The sequence below is a fragment of the Aquarana catesbeiana genome, linkage group LG02 (assembly GCF_042186555.1).
Source record: "Aquarana catesbeiana isolate 2022-GZ linkage group LG02, ASM4218655v1, whole genome shotgun sequence".
NCBI classification, from domain to species: Eukaryota; Metazoa; Chordata; class Amphibia; order Anura; family Ranidae; genus Aquarana; species Aquarana catesbeiana.
Genome location: NC_133325.1, coordinates 104,738,121 through 104,760,710, shown reverse-complemented (window position 1 = coordinate 104,760,710; position 22,590 = coordinate 104,738,121). Strand labels below are relative to the sequence as shown.

Genomic DNA, 22,590 nt, shown 5'->3' with positions numbered 1-22,590 from the left:
GATTAGAGGGAGGCCATACAGCATTTCAAAGCGCTTTTGGGACCCTAGTATGGGCCCTAATTCTTTGTGGCTGATGTGAAACCCCTGGCCTATCATCTGGGTGTACTGCACTGATGGTGCTTGCCACTTCACCAGGATGTACAGCGCTGTTGGTGGTTGCTTGCTGCTGTTCAGATCGCCTGATTCTTTTTGTTGGGACATCTTCCTCCTCTGAATCTGTTACTGAACTGCTGCCCTCCACGGGTTAATTTTCAGAATCTTAGTCTGACAGTGAGAGTCCTCTGCTACTATCATCTGTCATGCTCAGAATCTGGAATGCCTTCTTGCTGGTGTACAATTGTTTGGCATTTCCATATTATTGCTGCATTCCTGACACTATGACAAATGTTGATGCTGCACTGCTGACACTATGACAGATGTTGGTACTGCACTACTGACACTATGACAGATGTTGGTGCTGCACTGCTGACACTATGACAGATGTTGGTACTGCACTACTGACACTATGACAGATGTTGGTGCTGCACTGCTGACACTGACAGATGTTGGTGCTGCACTGCTGACACTGACAGATGTTGGTGTTGCACTGCTGACACTATGACAGATGTTGGTACTGCACTACTGACACTATGAGAGATGTTGGTGCTGCACTGCTGACGCTGACAGATGTTGGTGTTGCACTGCTGACACTATGACAGATGTTGGTGTTGCACTGCTGACACTATGACAGATGTTGGTGTTGCACTGCTGACACTATGACAGATGTTAGTGATGCACTGGTGCTCTGTGGGTGTCCAACTTGCAGTTCCCTGACAGCCTGCTGTTTACATTTTGCGATGGCTGTGATTGGGCACAGCCATCACATGGTACAGGGGCCAATCACAGCGGCCCCTTAGCAATCAGTGATGCACTATCCAAAAAGCTAGGGGCACAGTCATCACAGATCACGCCACGCACGACCATGGAAAGTGGGTGGACGTACAGGTACATTATCCCAGAACGACGCTTGTCCTGCCCAGCCATATATACAGTATTCAGTAGCTGGATGGGAAGCAGTTAAACGCGAGATCTGCTCTTTTAAATACATATGCTTTGTGGAAGATATACCTTATCAGACCCTGCAGAGAGTGCCATTAAGATGGGAAAGGGGTGAGGAGGGGTTGCTACTAAGTTGTTTTGTAAATTTGGTTAACTTTATTTTGTTTTTGTTTTTGCACTCTTTATAAATTCTTTGTTGTAATGCAAAGTAAAAAGTGAAACGGTTGCATCAAAAATATATTTTCTGTTAACCTTAAAAGAGTAACTTAAAGTGGTAGTAAACTCTATTATACCACTTATACCTACAGGTAAGCCTATAATAAGGCTTACCTGTAGGTACTGTGAATATCTCCTAAACAGTGCAAGCAGCAGGAGTGACGTCAAGGCACCCCTGGCCATTCATGTAGCCGGAGGCCGCGAACCCAGAAGTAAGATCTGTGGAAGATGCAAGCCCTCTCAGTGGTGACAGCGCGGCTTCTAAGATAAGCTTCTCATAATGTGCTAGTATGCAATGTATACTAGCACATTATGACATTGCCTTGCAGGGATTTTTTTTTTTAACTAACTGTGGTTTACTACCGCTTTAAAAAGTGTGCCCCAGATATCCTAAAAGAAGCATCAATAATTTCTAGTGGGCTTTTGAAGTCTGGATAAAACTTTTCTGAAGACATGGAAGCCTCTGTGTCAATCATAGCCCAATACTATGTTTCTGTGGATTGGGATTGCCTATCGGTTTCACAGCACATAAATGTACACAATCTGTCGGACTGTACCTCTCTGTTACTTGACAAGGTGAGCAGGTACATGGGCTGCTAGCTTTCCCACGTTCTCTTGTAACTTTATCCAAATGTTCCCAAAGAAAAATACCATCCAGTTCCATAATAAAAGTTTATTTGTATGGGATACAGGCTATTAGGGCCCCTGGGGCAAACGAGGTGACCCCAAGCTCATTATGAATTCGGCATGCAAGCCAAAAACAGCATTGTACCAAAGCCACATCACTCCTCAATCTGCTAGTATATTTAAAGAAGCTTAGGTTTATCTGGCCATTACTGATGGTGAACATAAAATATGCATGTTTATGTTGGTGTTATTAGTAATATTTGGAATTCAGAGTAAATGTCGCAGCTGTTATGTTTGCGAGCCATAAAAGTTATACAGTGTGCAGAAATAACAAGGTCATGAAGTTTAAAGGGCCACTAAACCTAGAGCACCAGTTAGCTTATATAAAGGAACTCTTGATGAGGCTCACAGAAAGCTGCCTAAATTCAAGAGGCATTTTCAACACTGATCTCTATTGTAAACGTATTATTGTGGAGAGCAATATTTTGCTGCAGGATAGTGCTTACGATAAAGTATGGGCTGTACTTGTCTGCATAGTAAATGTTAAAGATGAACTTGAAGTGATCAGCTTAATATACAACAAAATTATATACTGTATCTGTGGACTACTTTTTTATTAGGATTTTTTTTTCATTCTGTCCAGTAATCCTTGTGATTCAGGCATCACTGGTAGGCAACATTAACAGTTCATTGACCTCGCATTTCTCAGCTGAAGTTAAGCACTACAGCTTGGTTACTAATCCACTCCTAGCCAGGTGATTGAACACTGAAGTGCGTTCATTAAACTATATTACTACTCTGCTTTACTTTCTGTTCTTGTCAACCGCCCTGTTAGGCAGCACTGTGCAGTCTAAATTGAGTGTGGTTCACTTGGAGTAAATGTCATCCTATTTAAAGATACAACAACTTATAAGGCCAGAAGCTGCATCCTTGTCATCTTTGTTTTGGCCTGGTGGGTCAATGAAATTAACCAAATATACGGAGGTGAGAATTAAGAACCTACATTTACTAGATATTAAAGGGGGTGTAAACTCTCCTTTTTTTTCCATAAAAATAACAAACATGCCTATACAATTGTTTTGCACAGAGCAGCTCCTATCTTCCTCTTCCTGGGTGTTTGGCCAGCGCTCCAGGCTCTTCTTTTTCATCGGGTGCCCCCATGGAAAGCAGCTTTTCATAGGGGCACCCCTGCGGGCTTGCTCCTGAGTCCCACTGCTGTGTCCATTGGCACAGACAGCGGGACTCGACCCCGACCCCACTCCCGTGTCACTGTATTTGATTGACAGCAGCAGGAGCCATCTGTTCATTGAGGAGAGAGACAGCGGCTGCAGCCGCTGCACTCATGCACAGCACTGGGTCGGATCGGGTTTAGGTAAGGAAAATGGGTGGTCTGGTGGGTGGGAGCTGTAGCACAGGTTTTCCAACTTAATGCATAGAATGCATTAAGGTAATAAACCTTGGGGCTTTATAACCACTTTAAAGTCATGATCAGGAACACAGCCTTGGATCCTACACCTTAAAAAAGATAGCAATGGCAGCCACTGTGTTTATTTCTGCACAGATTCATGGGTTTTGAAGCTTTCCCTCTACCTCAGCCTATTAGTACAGGTTTTCTCAACCAGTGTTTCCTGCAACCGTGGGGCTCCTTCAGATATTGTTAAGGGTTCATTGAGCGATGCGCAATTTCTTCCTCTCAGATAAGTAACCACCACCAATGATCTTTTTCAGCTATCTGTAATTCATCTACTGATCCTAAATGTAAGCAACACTCTTCTAATTGATCATCAAACTAATATAGCGTAAGCTGTAGATATAGGAATTATTGGCAGTAGTTCCCTGAGACTAAGGCCTCATTCACACGAGGCGGACTCCGTTTCCACGGAGCCCACCTCGGTCCACCGGCTCAGCGGGAGATCTCTCCGTTGATCTCCGCTGAGCCGGCGGATGACAGGGTCCCTCTCTGCTCACTGAGCGGGGAGGGGCTTGTCAGGCGCCGCTGCTGCCTATGGAGGGGTCGGATGAAAACGGACAGCATGTCCATTTTCATCAGATCTCACCCGATCCGATCCGCCAGCGACGGATCCGGACGTAGGGCCATCCGTCTGATCTAGCGGATCAGACGGGGTCGGATGTCAGCGGACATGTCTCCGCTGACATCTGTCGCTCCATAGGCTAACATGGAGTGCCCGTTCAGGTCCGCCATCAAAACTGAACGGTACGATCATGTGAAAGGGGCCTTTAAAGCTATTTCAAGGATTCCTTCTGGTTAAAAAGGTTGAGAAAGGCAGCATTGTTGTATGTGACAATATTGGTCTATTGGGCTTAGAACAATTTTAGCCACACACATAGATGTATAGATGCTGTGGTTTATTTCAGAATCTCAGCCCAAGATAGCTATTACTTTTATACTGTAATTCTGTAGCACATTTGTGTGCAGGTTTATGAAACCTACAAACACAATATCTGATATTCATGAATTTTAGAGGCTACTTCGCCTCTTCATATTGTAATGCTTGAGTATGCAATTTTAGCGTAAGTTATTACTTGACTGTTGCCCACTGTGCATGTTTAAGTAAATATAATTTATTATTTAAAAGCCATGTAAGCAGATCATATAGGCAGCATGCTGGTATAATCTACCACCAACTGTGGGCAAAGGCAAGCTGTGGAGCCATACAACTGCTTTAACATAATTGGCGTGCTTGCAACTCTGATTGCTGACTTAGGGTGAAAATCTACTGCTTTTATTAAAGTTTTTTTTTTTACTATGCTGTAGGCAGTGTTTTCCATATGAACTCTTAAGTCATTATAAGAGAATATATGGCATTACAGAATATAAACTTCTGTATTGCCACAATTTCAGTGATAGGTTTTGTTCTGTGAAAATTTAACATTGCAGTTTGATACAAGTAGAGGAGATGGTGAAATGTGTGTTTTTTATATTTTGATACAAATTGGTAAAGGTATAAGATTTTTAATTCAGGGAAAACCAGTCACGATTGAGCCTATGCAAGCACTGGAACATTCTGATTTCTATAAAAGCTTACATATCAAATAGTTATAGTTGCTTCCTTATATAGCTGTACTTTGCTTGTGTTTGAATTCCCCTCTCTGATTTGTTTTTAGTTATGGATAGAATGAGAAAGGAAAAGAAACCCTTTTTTGTTTTTGTTGCTCTAAAAAAAGTTTTATTTGGATTTTGGTTAGAAGATAAAGACATTCAGATTCTTGTGTAAGCCCACCTGCAACTCATTCTTTTTTAAAAGCTTGTGCTGCCAGTAATCAGAAAGTACTAAGAGCTTTTTAACAAAAAAGAAAAAAACTTCTAAATATATGAAAAAATATATAAATCCAAGAGGTTTTTATTCAGTAAAGAAAGAAAAATCCAAATATACTAAAATGTATAAATGCAAAGAGGTTTTTATTAATGAAGAAAGAAAACTCAAAATATACAAAACAATTCATAAAATATATAAATGCATATATTGTAAACTTTTATGATCTTATCTTTCAGATGATTTAGAAATTTTAATAAATATGTATGATTTTATATATTGTAGAGTTTGATTTTTTTTTTTGGTTGCCAATAAAAGTCCCTATAAGAGGATACGTACTTGGTATAGTAATCAGAAAGTGGAATAAGCCCTTGGACACTGGTGAAATCTAGCGGGCATGGATCTCCCCATTCTGATTTCCCACTGTCTAGCTGTGTGCAATACAGAATCACAGCCCCAAACCTGTAGCACTTACCTATTTTCAAGGTGCCCTAGATCCTTCTTGGAAATCCTATTCTGTGCAGCAGCAAAAAGGTTCAGCAGCTCAAAGCACTGGATAACCTTTATTTTGGTACTACAGATAGATGATCAGTGTGTTACCGAAAAGAGAAACATGTAATGCGTGAATTCTCTTTACATACTTAGGCTGGGTTTAGTAAACTATGCGAGGTAACCTAGGTCTTTTATTCTCAAAATCCAATAAATTAAATTTTCGAAAGAGAAAAAAAACATAAGTCAAAAACATACACAGAAATTTCCATTGGATTATATCCTCCCACCATTCACGTAATTATTTCATTTTTTTTTTTTTTAAATAGGAACCTTTCACTACATTTTTTCTTAACGCCAACGAAGCCAAGTTTGACCATCCGGATCGAACATTCTCTGCTGTGGCAAGATCGTGGAGAAACTGCCAAAGAGACACATCTGATGTAAAGGTAAAGCATTGTGTATCGATATATCTGCGCATTGCCCTATAAACTGTTATAATGGCACCAAGTAAGATGGGGCCAGTTACCAAAACACTATATTGATCTACTTCAGTAACACAGAAAGAACATACAATTAAAGTACGGACTGTTGTTTTGTTTTTAACAAGAAAACGGACTATTAGTTTACTTAAGTATGTATAAATTACTGGGGAATTTACTTAAATATGTTTAAATTACTTGGGAATAATGTTCCAGATCTTCAGCCCACTCCTGGTCTGGAAGGTCAAAGGCTTTAACCACTTACCCCCTGGGCACTTAAATCCCCTTCCTAACCAGACCAATTTGTTGTGCTCTCACATTTTGAATGACAATCACTCAGTCATGCAACACTGTATCTATATGAAATTTTTGTCCTTTTTTTCACACAAATAGAGCTTTCTTTTGGTGGTATTTAATCACCGCTGTTTTTTTTATTTTTGCGCTATAAAAGAAAAGAGACCGAAAATTCTGTAAAAAAAAAAAAAAAATGCATTTTTCTTTGTCTCTGTTATACAATTTTGCAAATTAGTAATTTTTCTTCATATATTTTGGCCACAAGCTATGGTGCCAATCTCTGAAAATTGATCACACCTGAAGTACTGGTGGCCTATCTCATTTCTTGAGACCCTAACATGTCAGGAAAGTACAAATACCCCCCACATGACCCCTTTTTGGAAAGTAGACATTCCACGCTATTTAGTAAGAGGCATGATGAGTTTTTTGAAGTTGTAATTTTTTCCCACAATTCTTTGCAAAATCAAGATTTTTTTTTTCACAAAATTGTTATATTATCAGGTTATTGCTCACACACAGCATATGCATAGTACAAATTACACCCCAAAACACATTCTACTATTCCTCCTGAGTATGGCGATACCACATGTGTGAGACTTTTACACAACGTGGCCACATACAGAGGCCCAACATACACGGAGCGCCATCAGGCATTCTTGGAGCATAAATTACACATATAATTTCTTGTCTACCTCTTACACTTTTGAAGGCCCTGGAGAACCAGGTCAATGGAAACGCCCCAAAAATGATCCCAAAAGAAAACAACCCAATGAGGCATCTATGAGGCATAATGAGTCTTTTGAACATGTCATTTTTTTTCTACATGTTTTTGAAAAATGTGTAAAGAAAATGAAAACGCATTTTTTTTTTTTTTTTTTACACAACTTCCATTTACACAATGTTTCTAACACATAGCATGTACCTACCAAAAATTACACCCCAAAATAGATTCTCCTACTCCTCCTGAGTACGGCGATACCACATGTGTGAGATTTTTCCACAGTGTGGCCACATATAGAGGACCAACATGCAGGGAGCACCGTCAGGTGTTCTAGGGACATAAGATTCAAATCTAATTTGACTACCTATTACACTTTTGTGAGGCACTGTAGTGGCATGGATGTGGCATGGATGATAACTGATGTGGCATGGATGAGCATGAATGGGAATGGCTGAGCATGAATGAGTATGGTCGGGTACTGCTTGGTATAGATGGGATGGCTGGGTACAACTGAGTACAGCTGGGTAATGCTGGGTATGGCTGAGTATGGATGGGGGTGTATGGGATGGGTGAGCATGGATGGATGGCTGAGCATGGATGGATGGATGAGTATGCGAAGTATGGATGGCTGAGCATGGATGGATAGGTATGCGGAGTATGGATGGCTGAGCATGGATGTATGGATGAGTGTGCTGAGCATGGATGATTATGCTCAGTATGGATGGCTGAGCATGGATGAATGAGTATGCTGAGTATGGATGGATGAGTATGCTGAGTATGGATGGGTATGCTGAGCATGGATGGCTGGATATGGATGGCTGGCTGGAATGGGCACATATCAACGCTGTGGGCACTACACATCCAGCCCACAGCGCTGCTGCCACTGATCTCTCCCCTCGCACTCTACCAATAAGTACGGGGAGGGGAGAGAGGAACCGGACGTGATGCTGGTTTGTTTACAAGTGATCGCTCCGTCATTTGACGGAGCGATGGCGTGGTTAAACGGCCGCTAACAGCGGCCGTTTACCTTCATCCGTGATGTCACGGATGTTGCCCGGTGCGCGCCCCAGGGGGCGCGCGAGAGCGGGATTCTGGGAGAACGTCATAGTACGCCCTCCCTGAGTTATCTGACCGAGCTGCAGCCATCATTCGACTATAGCGCGGTCGGCAAGCGGTTAACAAGCAAACTCTCCTTTGTACCTTATATCCTATTTTGATCACTTGTTATGCGAATGTTGGCCTAGAGATTTTGTTTTATTGCATTTAACATCCAATTATGTTACATTTAGAAAAAGTTGCATAGAACTGTGCTTCACAACAATATAGCAATGGAGGGTGAGAGACATTGGTGAAAGTGACTTGTTTGGAGTCCCTTTTCTCTTAATGCACTATTAATGTGCTGAAATGTCATTAGTTAAAGCCCTGTTGTAGTCGGCTACTTAAAGACAAATAAAACCATATTGTACAGCCCTCTATTTGGTACCCATATTCCCAAAACCATAAAAGCCTCTCACACTGTTCAAAATCAGCATTTCTATAACACTACTTGGTTGCCATCCGAGACCAGGTAATGGATCAGGCCTATGGGACGGTCCTAAAAATATCCTCTACAAAAAAAAAAAATCATAGGAGAAAAGAATTAAAAGGTCATGTCAGTGGCTGTACACATTGTTGCTTCAAGCAGTTTAAAAGAAATTGGCCCCAGAAGAGCCTCAGCACAAGTTTATGGGCTTTCCAATGCAGACAGTTGCTGTGCAATTTTAACAAAGTGGCTTGGATTATCTTTAAAAGCCCTTGTAAACCTTGTCAAAGTATTATTTCTGAAACTGCTTTTTTATTGTTTATAAGGGGTGTAAAATGGGGATATATTGGATTTTCATTGGAATCAAATGGGAAGCAAAACTGAATGGAACTGAAGCCCCAGAGTTAAAAAAAAATGCTAGAGGTTTTTGGCCAAAGAGATGTTTAAAATCTCTTTCGCAAAAGAAATAATTGCCCCACACCCCTGGCAGTTTTGCTCATAGAGAATAGAATCAGATGCAAGGAATAATGTAATTTACAAGAATTACATCATAAGTGGCCATCCCTTGATTGAAGAGGAGCACTGTGGAAACTGGAAGGAGCAGCAGGGGAGATGTTGGATGAAACAGAGATCGGGGTGTCAACCTGTCACCAGTGGAGAAAGGCACACTAGGAGGTGCCATAATGTGCAAGTAGGCAGTACACATCCCACTCAACCATCTATTTCAGCTTTGTGGTGGTTTATGGTGGTATTTGTGGGTGCAGTGGTCTTCCTTTCAGCTATCCTGAATTTTACCAAAAACTGCATCTCTTCAGCTGGAAATCTGGAAATTGTTTTTAAAATTGAAAAAAAATAGAAACAAACACACGCACACACGCACACACACACACACACACCTTAACTTTTCATACAAATGGACAACAATAGTGAAAAAAATATTTAAAATAACATTTCTACTTTTTTTTGTGGGGGGGGGGGGATAAATCCTCTTAACCACTTTAAATTCGCAATTTTTTAATCTTACAGGCACATGTTAAAATCTGCATTTTATTTGCTAGAAAATTACTTGAAACCCCCCCCCCCAACAATTACCGTATTTATCAGCGTATAACACGCACATTCATTTTAAGAGGGAAATTACAGGAAAAAAAACTTAAACTTTAAATAAGGAACTTTGATGCAAAATAAGGGTCAGTGCCCATCTGCAGCCTCACCTTTGCCATCAATGCCCATCTGCAGCCTCACAAGTGCCATCAATGCAGCCTCATCAGTCTACGTCAATGCAGCCTCACAAGTGCCATCAATGCAGCAGCCTCACCATTGCCATCAGTGCAGCCTGATCGATGCCCATCTGCAGCCTAGAGGTGACAGCGAGGGGGGAGACGAGTGCCCACAGATTACATACAGTGAGAATCTCCTATGATAGACAGAACAGTGGTCCAATGGCGGCCCAGGAGACAGGACTTCCTATTACAGAGGCCGCCAAGTAAACAGGGGATTCTCACTGTATGTAATCTGACAGTTTAAATTGAAGTATTGGCGTATAACACGCACACGCTTTTTGCACCCGATTTTCAGGGTGAAAAAGTGCGTGTTATACGCCAATAAATACAGTAAATTTTTTGAAAGCAGGGACGCTATAAAATAAAATAGAGGTAGTTTACATTTTTTATGTTGCACAATATTTGTGCAAACTGATTATTAAATACCCAGTTTCAGTAAAAAAAAATACACAAAATTATTTTTTTTTTTTGGTAAAACACTTAAAATATGGAGTTGCTTCGAGTAAATAGATACCAAACATGTCAAACCTTAAAATCACCCAGGAAATGGCAAACAACTGTGGCTGCAGCCATGAGCTTCTTTTAATCACTTGAATCCCAGGCCGTTTATTTAATTGTAGTCTATTGATGGCAAGTGATTAAAGAAAAGGATTTCTTTCTAGGTACACATCAAGTAAGAATTACAGTGGCAATTATCATTAATATGACTTTAATTAAAAATCGCTATTATTCACCATGTTAGTACTGACTTTACTTTAAAAGTAAAGTCGTGTTATTTTAGTTTTTCAAGCAAATTTCTACTAAACAGTCTGCATGGTGTAATTTGAGGCTAGTTTTGAGGAATATCTAGCAAAACCACTCAGCTCATTCCTATTGTATATATTATATTATGCTTTACATGTTTATCTGCCAATGGACTGTATAGTCTTATCAACCAGGAATCTGAAAAGCAATTTGTGACTGTTATTTGTATGGCAGAGTCTTATAATTCTACTTCATGTTTTCTACAGTCTTTCTAAAATGTGCAAATGAAGTAAAGCATAAAATACTCCCCCCCCCCCCCCCCCCCCCAACATCTTGTCTATGGCCCTGACCAGCAAAAACCTTATGATACATAAGACTTAAGATTAATACTTTTTTAATAACCCTATCATACTTGTGTGTAATAGTTGTCAATGTGCCATTGTAATTATCCTCTGTATTTTGCCTGGCACATTGTAAATATGTTACCATATTGCTGTCAGTAATTAATGCGTCCATTTATTTAACCCTATAAAGCGATTGCCCAGGAAGTTGTTCTAAAATTGAACATCTGTGTGGGGAATAATTTTGAAAGCAGACTAACAATCCTGCAAGAATTATTGTAGCTGTTTAAAACAATTGATGTTTGTTTGATCTTGAGTACTAAAGGTTTTCTGCTTCTATTAAAATTTCTGCTTTAATTTAGATCAAATGTTTGTGCCACAGAGGTAAGAGGAGAAATACAATAAATTCTGCCTTCCCGCTGTTAACTCAATATTTGGTCTACTCCATAAAACACAGCAGGAATTGGATTTGACCTTAAAGTGTCATATTGTAACGGCTTACCCGACACCGAGCTTGCATGGCCTGGGGCAATTAATAAAGCATTAATGACAAGATCCATTTAAAATGTGGGCTTTTTCTCCTCAGCCGTGGCTTTTGCTTCACTTGCCCGGGGATATTATGCAACAACGCACATTAGATTAATCCAGCCAACACAAAGCATTGTGAACTTGATAGAGAATCTTAGTTATTGCCTCTTTTATGCACTGTGCATGCTTACTGTTTTATCATGACCATAAAAGTACACAGTCTGTTGTCATAGAGTGTATGTTTTAAAGTTTTCAGCCTAAAATCTTAAGGAGATTCTCTACACAGATATTTTTATTTATGAATAGGACATTCTGGGGGTGATCATTAGAAATTGTAATGTCAACTCCATTTTGTACACAAAGTGACCCATGGCCAGGAGGCGTTGAGGCTGAAGCCATATTTTTACCTCCCTATGTAGTGGCTGGTTCCGGTGTGTGGCATTTCCACATTCTGTCTTCCATTTTGTACAAATTGCATGACAATTCAGGGGCTATTCCACTAATCATATCAGGGGCATGACAATTCAGGGGCTATTCCACTAATCATATCTAATGGCTATGTAAAATGTCAAGCTGGCTGTTGGCTTGTAACAACCAGTTATAACAAAAGACCGGGAAATTTTCAGAGCCCTGTGCCAATGGTCAGCTGAACATGTTTAATGAGGTTCAGGTCTGTTGGAGTTTTATTTTTTATTGTATGGCACTTAATAATTTGGTTGCTCCCATGCTGCCATGGCTGAAGTAGCAGTGCTGTAAAGCTTAGTATGTTCATTTTTCTCCAGAGGTGTTATTATCTATTGCTGATGTGATTAAGGAGACGAGACATCACACTGTGGTTAAGTTATTGTTCGTAAGGCATCACAGTCTTAAATGACTGGGCTGACTTATTGCAGACCCATTCATGATGACGGCTACTGAGAAAGCAAAGGTGCTCCTTAGGGGATAGCTGTAATATTTTAAGTGAAGATTCCCCCATGTTAGTAAGAAGAAAAACTACATGGAGTGCCTTCAACCTATTTTGGTGTTCTACTCTCTAACTTTGTGACTAGAGTGAATTTTGCCAGGAGGCTTTAGCTTTTTGTTTAATGGTAATTTTTCTCTTGTTCCTATAGGACTTTTAGTATTGACCCTAAATGACTCAGTACGGGCCAGCAGTTTTGTGGATTTGCCACCTATTTTCCATGACCTCCATGAGAAGAACATGAAACTAGAACACTTAGGGTTAGATATTCTTGTATATCTATCCCAATGTGAATGAAGCCAAAATATTCTTGTGCACTGTGTATACAGTGGGGACGGAAAGTATTCGCCCCCCCCCCCCCCCAAATTTTTCACTCTTTGTTATATTGCAGCCATTTGCTAAAATCATTTAAGTTCATTTTCTTTTCCTCATTAATGTACACACAGCACCCCATATTGACAGAAAAACACAGAATTGTTGACATTTTTTAAAAATTTATTAAAAAAGAAAAAGTGAAATATCACATGGTCCTAAGTATTCAGACCCTTTGCTGTGACACTCATATATTTAACTCAGGTGCTGTACATTTCTTCTGATCATCCTTGAGATGGTTCTACACCTTCATTTGAGTCCAGCTGTGTTTGATTATACTGATTGGACTTGATTAGGAAAGCTACACACCTGTCTATATAAGACCTTACAGCTCACAGTGCATGTCAGAGCAAATGAGAATCAAATAAACTGAATGAAGAGCTCAGAGGCAGAATTGTGGCAAGGCACAGATCTGGCCAAGGTTACAAAAAAAATTTCTGCTGCACTTAAGGTTCCTAAGAGCACAGTGGCCTCCATAATCCTTAAATGGCAGACGTTTGGGACGACCAGAACCCTTCCTAGAGCTGGCCGTCTGGCCAAACTGAGCTATCGGGGGAGAAGAGCCTTGGTGAGAGAGGTAAAGAAGAACCCAAAGATCACTGTGGCTGAGCTCCAGAGATTCAGTCGGGAGATTGGAGAAGGTTGTAGAAAGTCAACCATCACTGCATCCCTCCACCAGTTGGGGCTTTATGGCAGAGTGGCCCGACGGAAGCCTCTCCCCAGTGCAAGACACATGAAAGCCTTAATGGAATTTGCTAAAAAACGCCTGAAGGACTCCAAGATGGTGAGAAATAAGATTCTCTGGTCTGATGAGACCAAGATAGAACTTTTTGGCCTTAATTCTAAGCGGTATGTGTGGAGAAAACCAGACACTGCTCATCACCTGTCCAATACAGTCCCAACAGTGAAGCATGGTGGTGGCAGCGTCATGCTGTGGGGTGTTTTTCAGCTGCAGGGACAGGACGACTGGTTGCAATCGAGGGAAAGATGAATGCGGCCAAGAACAGGGATATCCTGGACAAAAACCTTCTCCAGAGTGCTCAGGACCTCAGACTGGGCCGAAGGTTTACCTTCCAACAAGACAATGACCCTAAGCACACAGCTAAAATAACGAAGGAGTGGCTTCACAACAACTTCGTGACTGTTCTTAAATGGCCCAGCCAAAGCCCTGACTTAAACCCAATTGAGCATCTCTGGAGAGACCTAAAAATGGCTGTCCACCAACGTTTACCATCCAACCTCACAGAACTGGAGAGGATCTGCAAGGAGGAATGGCAGAGGATCCCCAAATCCAGGTGTAAAAAACTTGTTACATCTTTCCCAAAAAGACTCGTGGCTGTATTAGATCAAAAGGGTGCTTCTACTAAATACTGAGCAAAGGGTCTGAATACTTAGGACCATGTGATATTTCAGTTTTACTTTTTTAATAAATCTGCAAAAATGTCAACAATTCTGTGTTTTTCTGTCAATATGGGGTGCTGTGTGTACATTAATGAGGAAAAAAAATTAAGTTAAATGATTTTAGCAAATGGCTGCAATATAACAAAGAGTGAAAAATTTAAGGGGGTCTGAATACTTTCTGTCCCCACTGTATGTCTCTCATTTTCTGTTCTTTGACTGTAAGTTCAGAAGGGTGATTCATTTTTCTGACTAAGCAATCTTAGCACAGATCTCCTATTTCAGGTGAATACCAGCTGGCAGTCAATGTATTGTAATCTTAGCCCCTTCACTGTGACTATGGATGACCCCACTTTTCCCAAAATGCTATTGTATCTCTGTTGAACCATGCATGCAAAAAAAGCTGCTTTCATGGGCTTTTACATTATTACTTTTATGATCATATTTTAGTTCACCTACCTGTGTTGAATGCTAAAGAATTATTAAGTGTATTGGTTATATAGAGTGTGTTAGCGTGTGTTAGCAGAGTTGCACACAGCAAAGATCCTGCTTGGTCACAAACCCACCTTCTACTGACAAAACTGCCCATTCACATGGACAGGAATGCATAACGGTTGCAATCATACCAATAAAGCAGAGCTTAGATATATAATCAGAAAATGTGGTTGCTACACATACATAAAATTAGAAACTTAAAAAAAAGTGCAATGTTTCTAATATGATCATTAAATCTAAGCACAAGAACAAAAATGTGTAATATATTGCAACTTACCGGTCCTTTGATGTGGTGTCTGCATTTATTTTAATTTTTTTAAGTACGTTTTCTGCAAGTACAGAAAAATATCTCCTGTCAGAATTCCATTGCATTTGTAACTTCCTGTGAAAATAACTGGCATCTCCACCAATTATCAGCGGTCTGAACTGCAATCCCCACCGTTCCCTATGTAACGGATATCAGAAGTTGTGTCAGGGTTTGTAGGCCAACTCCAGGGAGCAGCCTAGAGTGACATAGCTGATGCACCATAGATATGGTACAGTTGCTCTGGTAAGCTGCATTTTATTGTATTTTAAATTTAGATCTGCTTTGATTCTCCAATAAATGGTCCTTTCTTGGTAGTAAGAAAAAGAGGGGGAGTTGAGACTTTGAATGAAGCACAACAAAGTGCCTCCATCCCTGTATTGGGTAATAATAAAGGGAAATTGGGACTTTAAAATGAAGCGTTTGGATAGTGGAGGTAAATTACACCGTGTTTGAGTTTCACTATGGAATGTTTAATAATATACAAACAATAAAAAGTATGGATTTCATGTACATATAAGACTCGTGCACATGGCATAGGCATAGTAAAAAGGTACAGTTATAACAGCACATGATTCTGGTGGTATAGCATAATAATGTAAGCGACAACATGCCAGATACCGACAAATGTACCCATACGGTAAATATACATCCACTGAGTAGGAACAAGTAATATAGTTGAGTACATGAGATGGTGGTTCAATAAGTCTGGTTGCATATAAGATGTAGCTAGGGCATCACAACAGAGCTTGACGCATTTTGTGGATGGATGTATTTCCACTCATTAGGAGCTGATGCATCCAAAAATTCCTATTGAATATGTATAGAAGTAAAATTAACCATACTGATAATGTAAAGGGAGTAACAAGGTGAATGAACATCTAGTGTATATACGGTAAATATTGAACCAGACACACTCACCAACTCAGACAGCGAGTGCTGTACATGGCGGTGGGCGCAGGGTGAGTCAGGAACATAGCCTCTCCACGGGAGCTGAGGCGGCATATAGATGGATGCGACAATCGGGCAGAGAAGATAAGTGCAAAAAGTGACGGAGGTCTCATCAAACGGGGCTGAAGTGTAGTTATTGAAAAAAGCATATCTGGGAACAAAATATTGAGTATGTGTATAATTTGTAGTAATAGTACTTTGGATCCTAATTAATAATGAACCCAGTAAGTTCCATAAAAGGTGATAATATGAATCTAAATAGTGCAAAAAGGTAGTAGTGGTGGGTATGTGTCATAAAGTGGTTATCATTTAAATGAATATAGAGTTGCAGGGATTGAGTGAAAAAATTATGGAGAAAAAGGGGGAAAAAATTAAAAATAGGAATAAAATAAAATTTCTTCTTGGTAGTAAAATGGTCTTTTCTTTGTAGTAAAAAAGAATATTAGGAAGAAATAACGGCTTAAAATGACGTATCAGGAAGCAAGTCACCCGGAAACAACCTTAACTCGCTCTGCAGTCTGATGACTTTCCTTTCCTGTCTGCCCCTTTCCAACCTTCCCTATGACAGTTGACATCTAAAGAACCTACTGTTGAATGCTAATCTGACCCTAAAGCCTCTCAAAATTGTTTTATGACTTTCTGGGTATAATTTGTTGTTGTGTGAAAGGGTTGTTGTGACAAGACGTCGTTAAGGTGACATAGTGTAAATTAATACAGTTAATGGAGATGATGTGGACTGACTTGCTGACCCGTAGTGAGGCTCATTCCAACTTAATAGATGCCCAGGGATCACCTTTAGCTGAGAAGAAATATGGAAGCCATAAAACTCTCTGTGATAGTGATAGGAGAGTGAAAAACACCTCCTTCAGGCTTTCATTTCATAGAGTAGCCATAAAAACAGTAAGCTTTTCTAGCGGAATGTATTAAAATGAAATGTCAGTTTTGATTCAGGAGGTATACAGTTTTGATAGCGTTAATAGTCGCCTTTTATCACGCCGAGACATTCCTGAAAATCTCTTTAATTTTTCAACAGCTCAGGCCTGTCACAAGCCTGTAAATTACAAGTGTGTTTTGAGATTTTCTCCAATGCAGTATAGTTTGCCAGAAAATGTATTTTCAGGTTTTAATAAAGCAGTAAAAAACGTGGATCTTATTTACAAATCAGTTATACAATGTTTTATTTCCAAATATGAAGGCTCGGTGTCTCAGATATTAAGCCTATGTGTTTTAGCATAACTTTCATATGACGTATTTGAGAGGTGGATTTTTGCTGTCTTTGCTGATATCTCATAGAGAAACTTGCAAAAGGTATTAATAGGGACCTCCTTTCCCCAGGGCTTTTTTTTGAGAGTTTCACTAAAAATTTAAAAACATTCATTAAAGTATTGCTAAAGTATTTGAGGCTAAACTCCAGGGAAAATGAGTTTTGCAGTGGGTTCCTCTCCCTAATGCAAGGATTAACTACATAAACAAAAAAAACACAAAACATGCAACGGGTGTACTATGGTCCTCCCTAGGAAGGACCATACCCTGATCCCCCAGGGTGTTAGGCTCCAGACGGGGACTGTGGTACTTACTATAGCCCGTCTGGCTAAAAACAAGATGGTCTGCCGAAACAGACCCACCCAAGTACTTGGTGGGGCTCCCCCGAAGGGAGACCCCATGAGAGAGGGCGAACCAAGCCAGAAGTCTATGTCCACCCCCTCTCAAGACTTTCAGGGTAGGCCCAAAGACCCACACCCTACCAGTCACACAGTGACAAACGTGTACATCAAACAAAAGGGTACAAAAAAAGTGACAAACACAGGGATAAATAAATACGGTAAAAGAAAGTGGGGAGAAGGAAATGAGAAGAGGAAGTGAAAGTGGCTATTGTGCAATCCAGTGACTGGCCCTTCGGCTAGGAATCAAAAATTCCTCTGGTCCTAGCCAAAAGGCTCAGGCCCTAGAGGCAGGTGCAAAAAAAGTGTGTAAGTGTAGTGACCATAGTGCCAACAAAACTCACAATGCCTCTCAACTGTGGAGAGTGTCTGATATATTCCAGGTTTCTCTCTGCGGTATAAAGCCCACTTCCTCCCAATCAGAGATGAGCTCAGGCGTGTTTGGGTCCTAGTGCAAACCCGCCTGAGAATTATGGCAACCCTGGACTGCCACTCCAGGAGCACATACACCACAGACTTTTCTCCAGCCCTGGCCTGCAGCCAGGCTGGTGCAGCCCTATCCCAACCAGGAAGGCCTGGAGCTCTGAAAGCTTGGGGAGAGCCTCCTAACCCTAAGGCTCCACCATTGCTCCCGCCTAATTGCATTCGGGAAATACTACCCCCCCGGTGGGAAAGGGGGAGCAAGTCTTCTTTCCGGAAAACTGACAGGAACCAATCTAGGCCAGAAGGCCAGGGACCCATCCCTTCGGCCAGACCCAGTGGTTCTCTGTCCATATCAGGGGGAAACCCTTCCGGCTTTCTCTAAAGGAGGCCTAATAACGTCCCTACGTTCGTCGAGCAGTACAGTTTTGGTCCTCCCTGATACTAACCGTCCAGGTTATCATTATGCCAAGTGGATTTGCATAGCCACCTCCACCTCTAATCCACCGCCATGGATCAGGGTCCGTTAGCACAGCACCACCATTTGGCAACTGATAAGAACAGATACTACACTTGATCTTAGCCAAAAGGATTTCTGATTTCCAGTTCACTATTCACATCAGTACTGATGCTTTATAATATAATTGGAGATCTACAGTCCTAGCCCACCTGTGGTTTTAGCCCTTCTCAGAATGGAGAAGGCAATTCTGACTTTCTGGTTTCCCAGTACAAAGGTCTGAAAAAACGTACGTACCGGACAGAAAAACTGATCTGGCAGCTCAGCGGGAAGTATTTTGGAGGTAAAAAAGTATTCTAGGGAGGACATTAATTTCCAATGTTTGCACCCTTTTTCCATTCCCACAAGTCCCTTTGTACCACCTGTAGGAGCATTGGGAAATTATGTCTCTGAAATCATTAGTGAATTGAATGCCAAAATAGATGATAAAGTGCTGCCAAGAGAAAGGGAAGGCAGGGAGTAGTTGAGTTACTGTCAGAAACCATGAATCAGACCGAGACAGAAGTATAGTTAATCACACTTGTTTAATAATAATAAAAAGGTAAACAGAGTAAGCGTAGTCAATACATAGCCAGAGTTCAGTAACCAGATCGGGTAGTCAGCCAATGCCAATGTCAGAGAGCCAGAGATCAACCTAGTAGTACAGCAAGCAGGATCAGGAGCCAGAAGGGACGTCAGCCGAGCAAGTCTTCAACAGGAATGCAGGAGAAAAGTCTCTGAGATGTGACCAAAGGCGAAGGCAGAGATGAAGTGAGCTGGACGGCTTTAAGTAGGTAGGACTGACAAGCAGATTAACAACAGCTGAGTCACTGTGGAGAGAAAGGAGCTGGCAATTAGCCGACAGCTGAGCGGCCAGCTCAGAGAAGGAAGGGCTGAGCCCAGCCCTGACAGTTACATCACTGTGTTATAGAGTAATAAGTAGAGTTTCTGAATTACTCAGATCAATCCTAAAATTAGAGAGTTCCTGAAATCTAAAGTGTTCAGCCATAATATTTGGCAGGGAGATCTGGGCCTGGTTATGGAAAACAGGATGTCCCCTGCAAAAGCTGTGGTTTATGTTGCATTAAGCCTATCTAGACCTCTGTGATGTTTGGGTTGTTTCTGATTTTTCACAATAATGCATCCAATAAAAGCACAAAATCTTGAGGGAGAGAAGGCATCCTTGTCGTATGCTGTTTTTATCAGCAACAGGAATAAAATTGTTGTTAACATTAAACATTGCTGCTGGACAACTTTATAGTGCCCCAGCTCACTAAAGCATTTTCTTACCCAGGCCTAATTGTTGTAGAACGTCATGCTTAAAAACCAAGCCTATGCTATCAGTTGCTTTTTTAGCATCTGTTGAAAGAATAGGCATGGGGGTTTGTTAGCTTTCAACCAAAGGATGATGGAGAGTGTCTGATATATTCCAGGTTTCTCTCTGCAGTATAAAGCCCACTTCCTCCCAATCAGAGATGAGCTCAGGCGTGTTTGGGTCCTAGTGCAAACCCGCCTGAACTTTCCCACCATGAAGCTGTCACTGTACACTGGCAATCATAAGCGGCCAATCATACACAAAGTGTGTATTCGTACAGATGTGGAATGGGATAATGCCCTAGCCGCGTATGATTGGCGGTGTGCAGTGAAAGCTTCCTGGATAGCTCAGATAGGTTCAGACTAAGATCCAAACACACGTTATCTCATCCCTAGCCCTAGTAGATCTTTGTCAGGTAGGATTTCAATCTGTATACAAGGATTTTTGCCAGGATTTTCACATCCACTTTCAAAAGGGATATGGGCCTGTTATTTTGCCATTGTATGGTTTATATTTGAATGTTGATGTTTATTTTCAGCCACGTGAATATAATAAGCTCTCATTGCCCTCTCTACCAAAAATAATAGTCATTATGGCAAGAAATCATTATAGCTTAGCAAACTGAGCAGATCAAAGGCTTGTATGGTAACTCCAGCAGCCTCTGAAGAATATTTTTGTTTTTAATAAATGCTGCTCATATTTAATCCTGATTAATTAAGACTAAAAACGCAGCTTACGACCAGTCTTTCTGGTAATGTCACATTACAAGCAAGAAAAAAAAACACATTAAAATGTATTGGTTTATACTGTAAATAACTTGCCTTTATTTGTACAAATGGCAATGCTGCTACAGACTTGTTTGTTCCCTCAAAAAAAAAAATTATATATATAAAATTTATCTCTGCAATATCTTACTAGAAAGTAATTGCTGAAACAGCAGACCCATAGCTGAAATGTAAAAATGGCTCTTTATAGAAAATATACAAGTGCACCAGCTCAAGTAGTTAACACTATATCACCAATAACTGTGGAGTCAATGGCCTGCGACCTACATGTCTGGTTCTGTCTGTTACCTAATTCCTTCTACCTGTGACTGTAATTTGCCAAATTTTGATATACAAAGGCTTGTGGCCAAGGTGAGCGCTGCCTTTGTTTCATATCTATTTTCTAACATACGCTCAATTTTTTTTTTTTTCCACCAAAAAACCCTTCTATATATATATATATATATATATATATATATATATATATATATATATATATATATATATGTCGTGGTGTTGTGTTTTTGAGTAGCACGGTGCTAAGGTTTCAGTGCAGCTTTTAATTGAGAAGAGATTATCTCCAGTTTCTAGTACAGGAACATTATTTTGGTCATGTTACATTGCAGACTAGATTAATGTTTTTGGGAGTTGTCGTCTGTGAATTTAATACTCCATACTAAGATTACGGAAGCAAAACGTAATTACTCCAGCTGCTGCAGGGAGGTTTGCAGTTAGGTGATGCATAGGCACATAGAAAGTGGAACCATTTTCAACTACTGACCGAAAAAACTTTTTGAAGGATTAGCTAATATTCGGTTTACTGAAATATAGAAACATCCTATAGAACCCATATTGCAGTTTAAACTGGCAAAATTAATCCATTGGTGTAATTTCATCAAAAACATCTAGGGTGGGTGTCTTTACAATAGTCTTATGCTCTGCCAAAACCTTTCATGACATCACCATCCTTCTGCTGCATTATCTGCAATGTGATATATCCAATAATAGTATTGTAACCCCCTGGTAATGGTAAAAGTCTTCACATGTGGAAGCACAGTGTCAAAAAATCACCATGACTGTGACTAAAATGTGTATGATCTCTTAAAAATAATGATTGCTTTTTATAAATGATTTTTTTGCCACTCAAAATGCTTTCCTGAAGCACCTACTAAGGCTTTCACTGTGTTTTTTTTATTGCTTTGAGATTGTTGACCTAAATCCTTTATTTTCTACCTGTAGGAGCTAATTCCAGAGTTCTACTACCTACCGGAAATGTTTGTCAATAGCAATGCTTATAACTTTGGTGTAAGGGATGATAGTAATGTTGTTAATGATGTTGATCTGCCAGCCTGGGCAAAAAATCCTGAAGATTTTGTTCGGATCAACCGAATGGTAAGTGCTTTTTTTTTTATTGTCTAGCTGCACTGATATATATTTATTGGCTCCTTTCTTTTTATCTAAATGTATTTATTAATGTATTACTTTAGCTATTTAAAGTGTAAGCGTCTAGTTATTGCAATTTTCAAATTCACCTTTAACTACTAAAATCATAAACTTTAGATTTCACAATTTAATGTTTACTTCCACCTTTATAACCTAAAGTGGTGTGGCAGGGGGAAGCCGTTGCCTTGGTCTAAAATGGCACTCTAGGCCAGGATTTGCAGAGAACAGGCACACTAATGGTGCAGATGTGTGCTGGGTTCATAGTAGAGTCAGAATCAGAGTTGCGGGCTCCACCCTCCTGGGAGTCAGTGTGTGTGAAAGGGAGAATAGCGGTGCATTTCTGCATCATGCTGTCCATGACAGGAAAGACAGAGCAGCAGGGAGCTGCAGGGAAAGAGACAAGCTGACAGGTACAGCTTTGGTGCACAAGCACTGGGAAGTGTTTTAGAT

General features: G+C 40.4%; 1 protein-coding gene across 10 annotated transcripts in view; it reads left to right on the top strand.

Moving 5' to 3' along the window:
- Positions 1–22,590, top strand: part of NBEA (neurobeachin) — a 919,734-nt gene that overhangs the window by 826,781 nt on the left and 70,363 nt on the right. For all 10 annotated transcript variants that reach the window (XM_073613318.1, XM_073613319.1, XM_073613325.1 and 7 more), the window contains 2 exons: positions 5,975–6,094; positions 21,937–22,089. In XM_073613318.1, the coding sequence (XP_073469419.1) occupies positions 5,975–6,094; positions 21,937–22,089 (273 nt within the window). The remainder of the gene's footprint in view (positions 1–5,974; positions 6,095–21,936; positions 22,090–22,590) is intronic.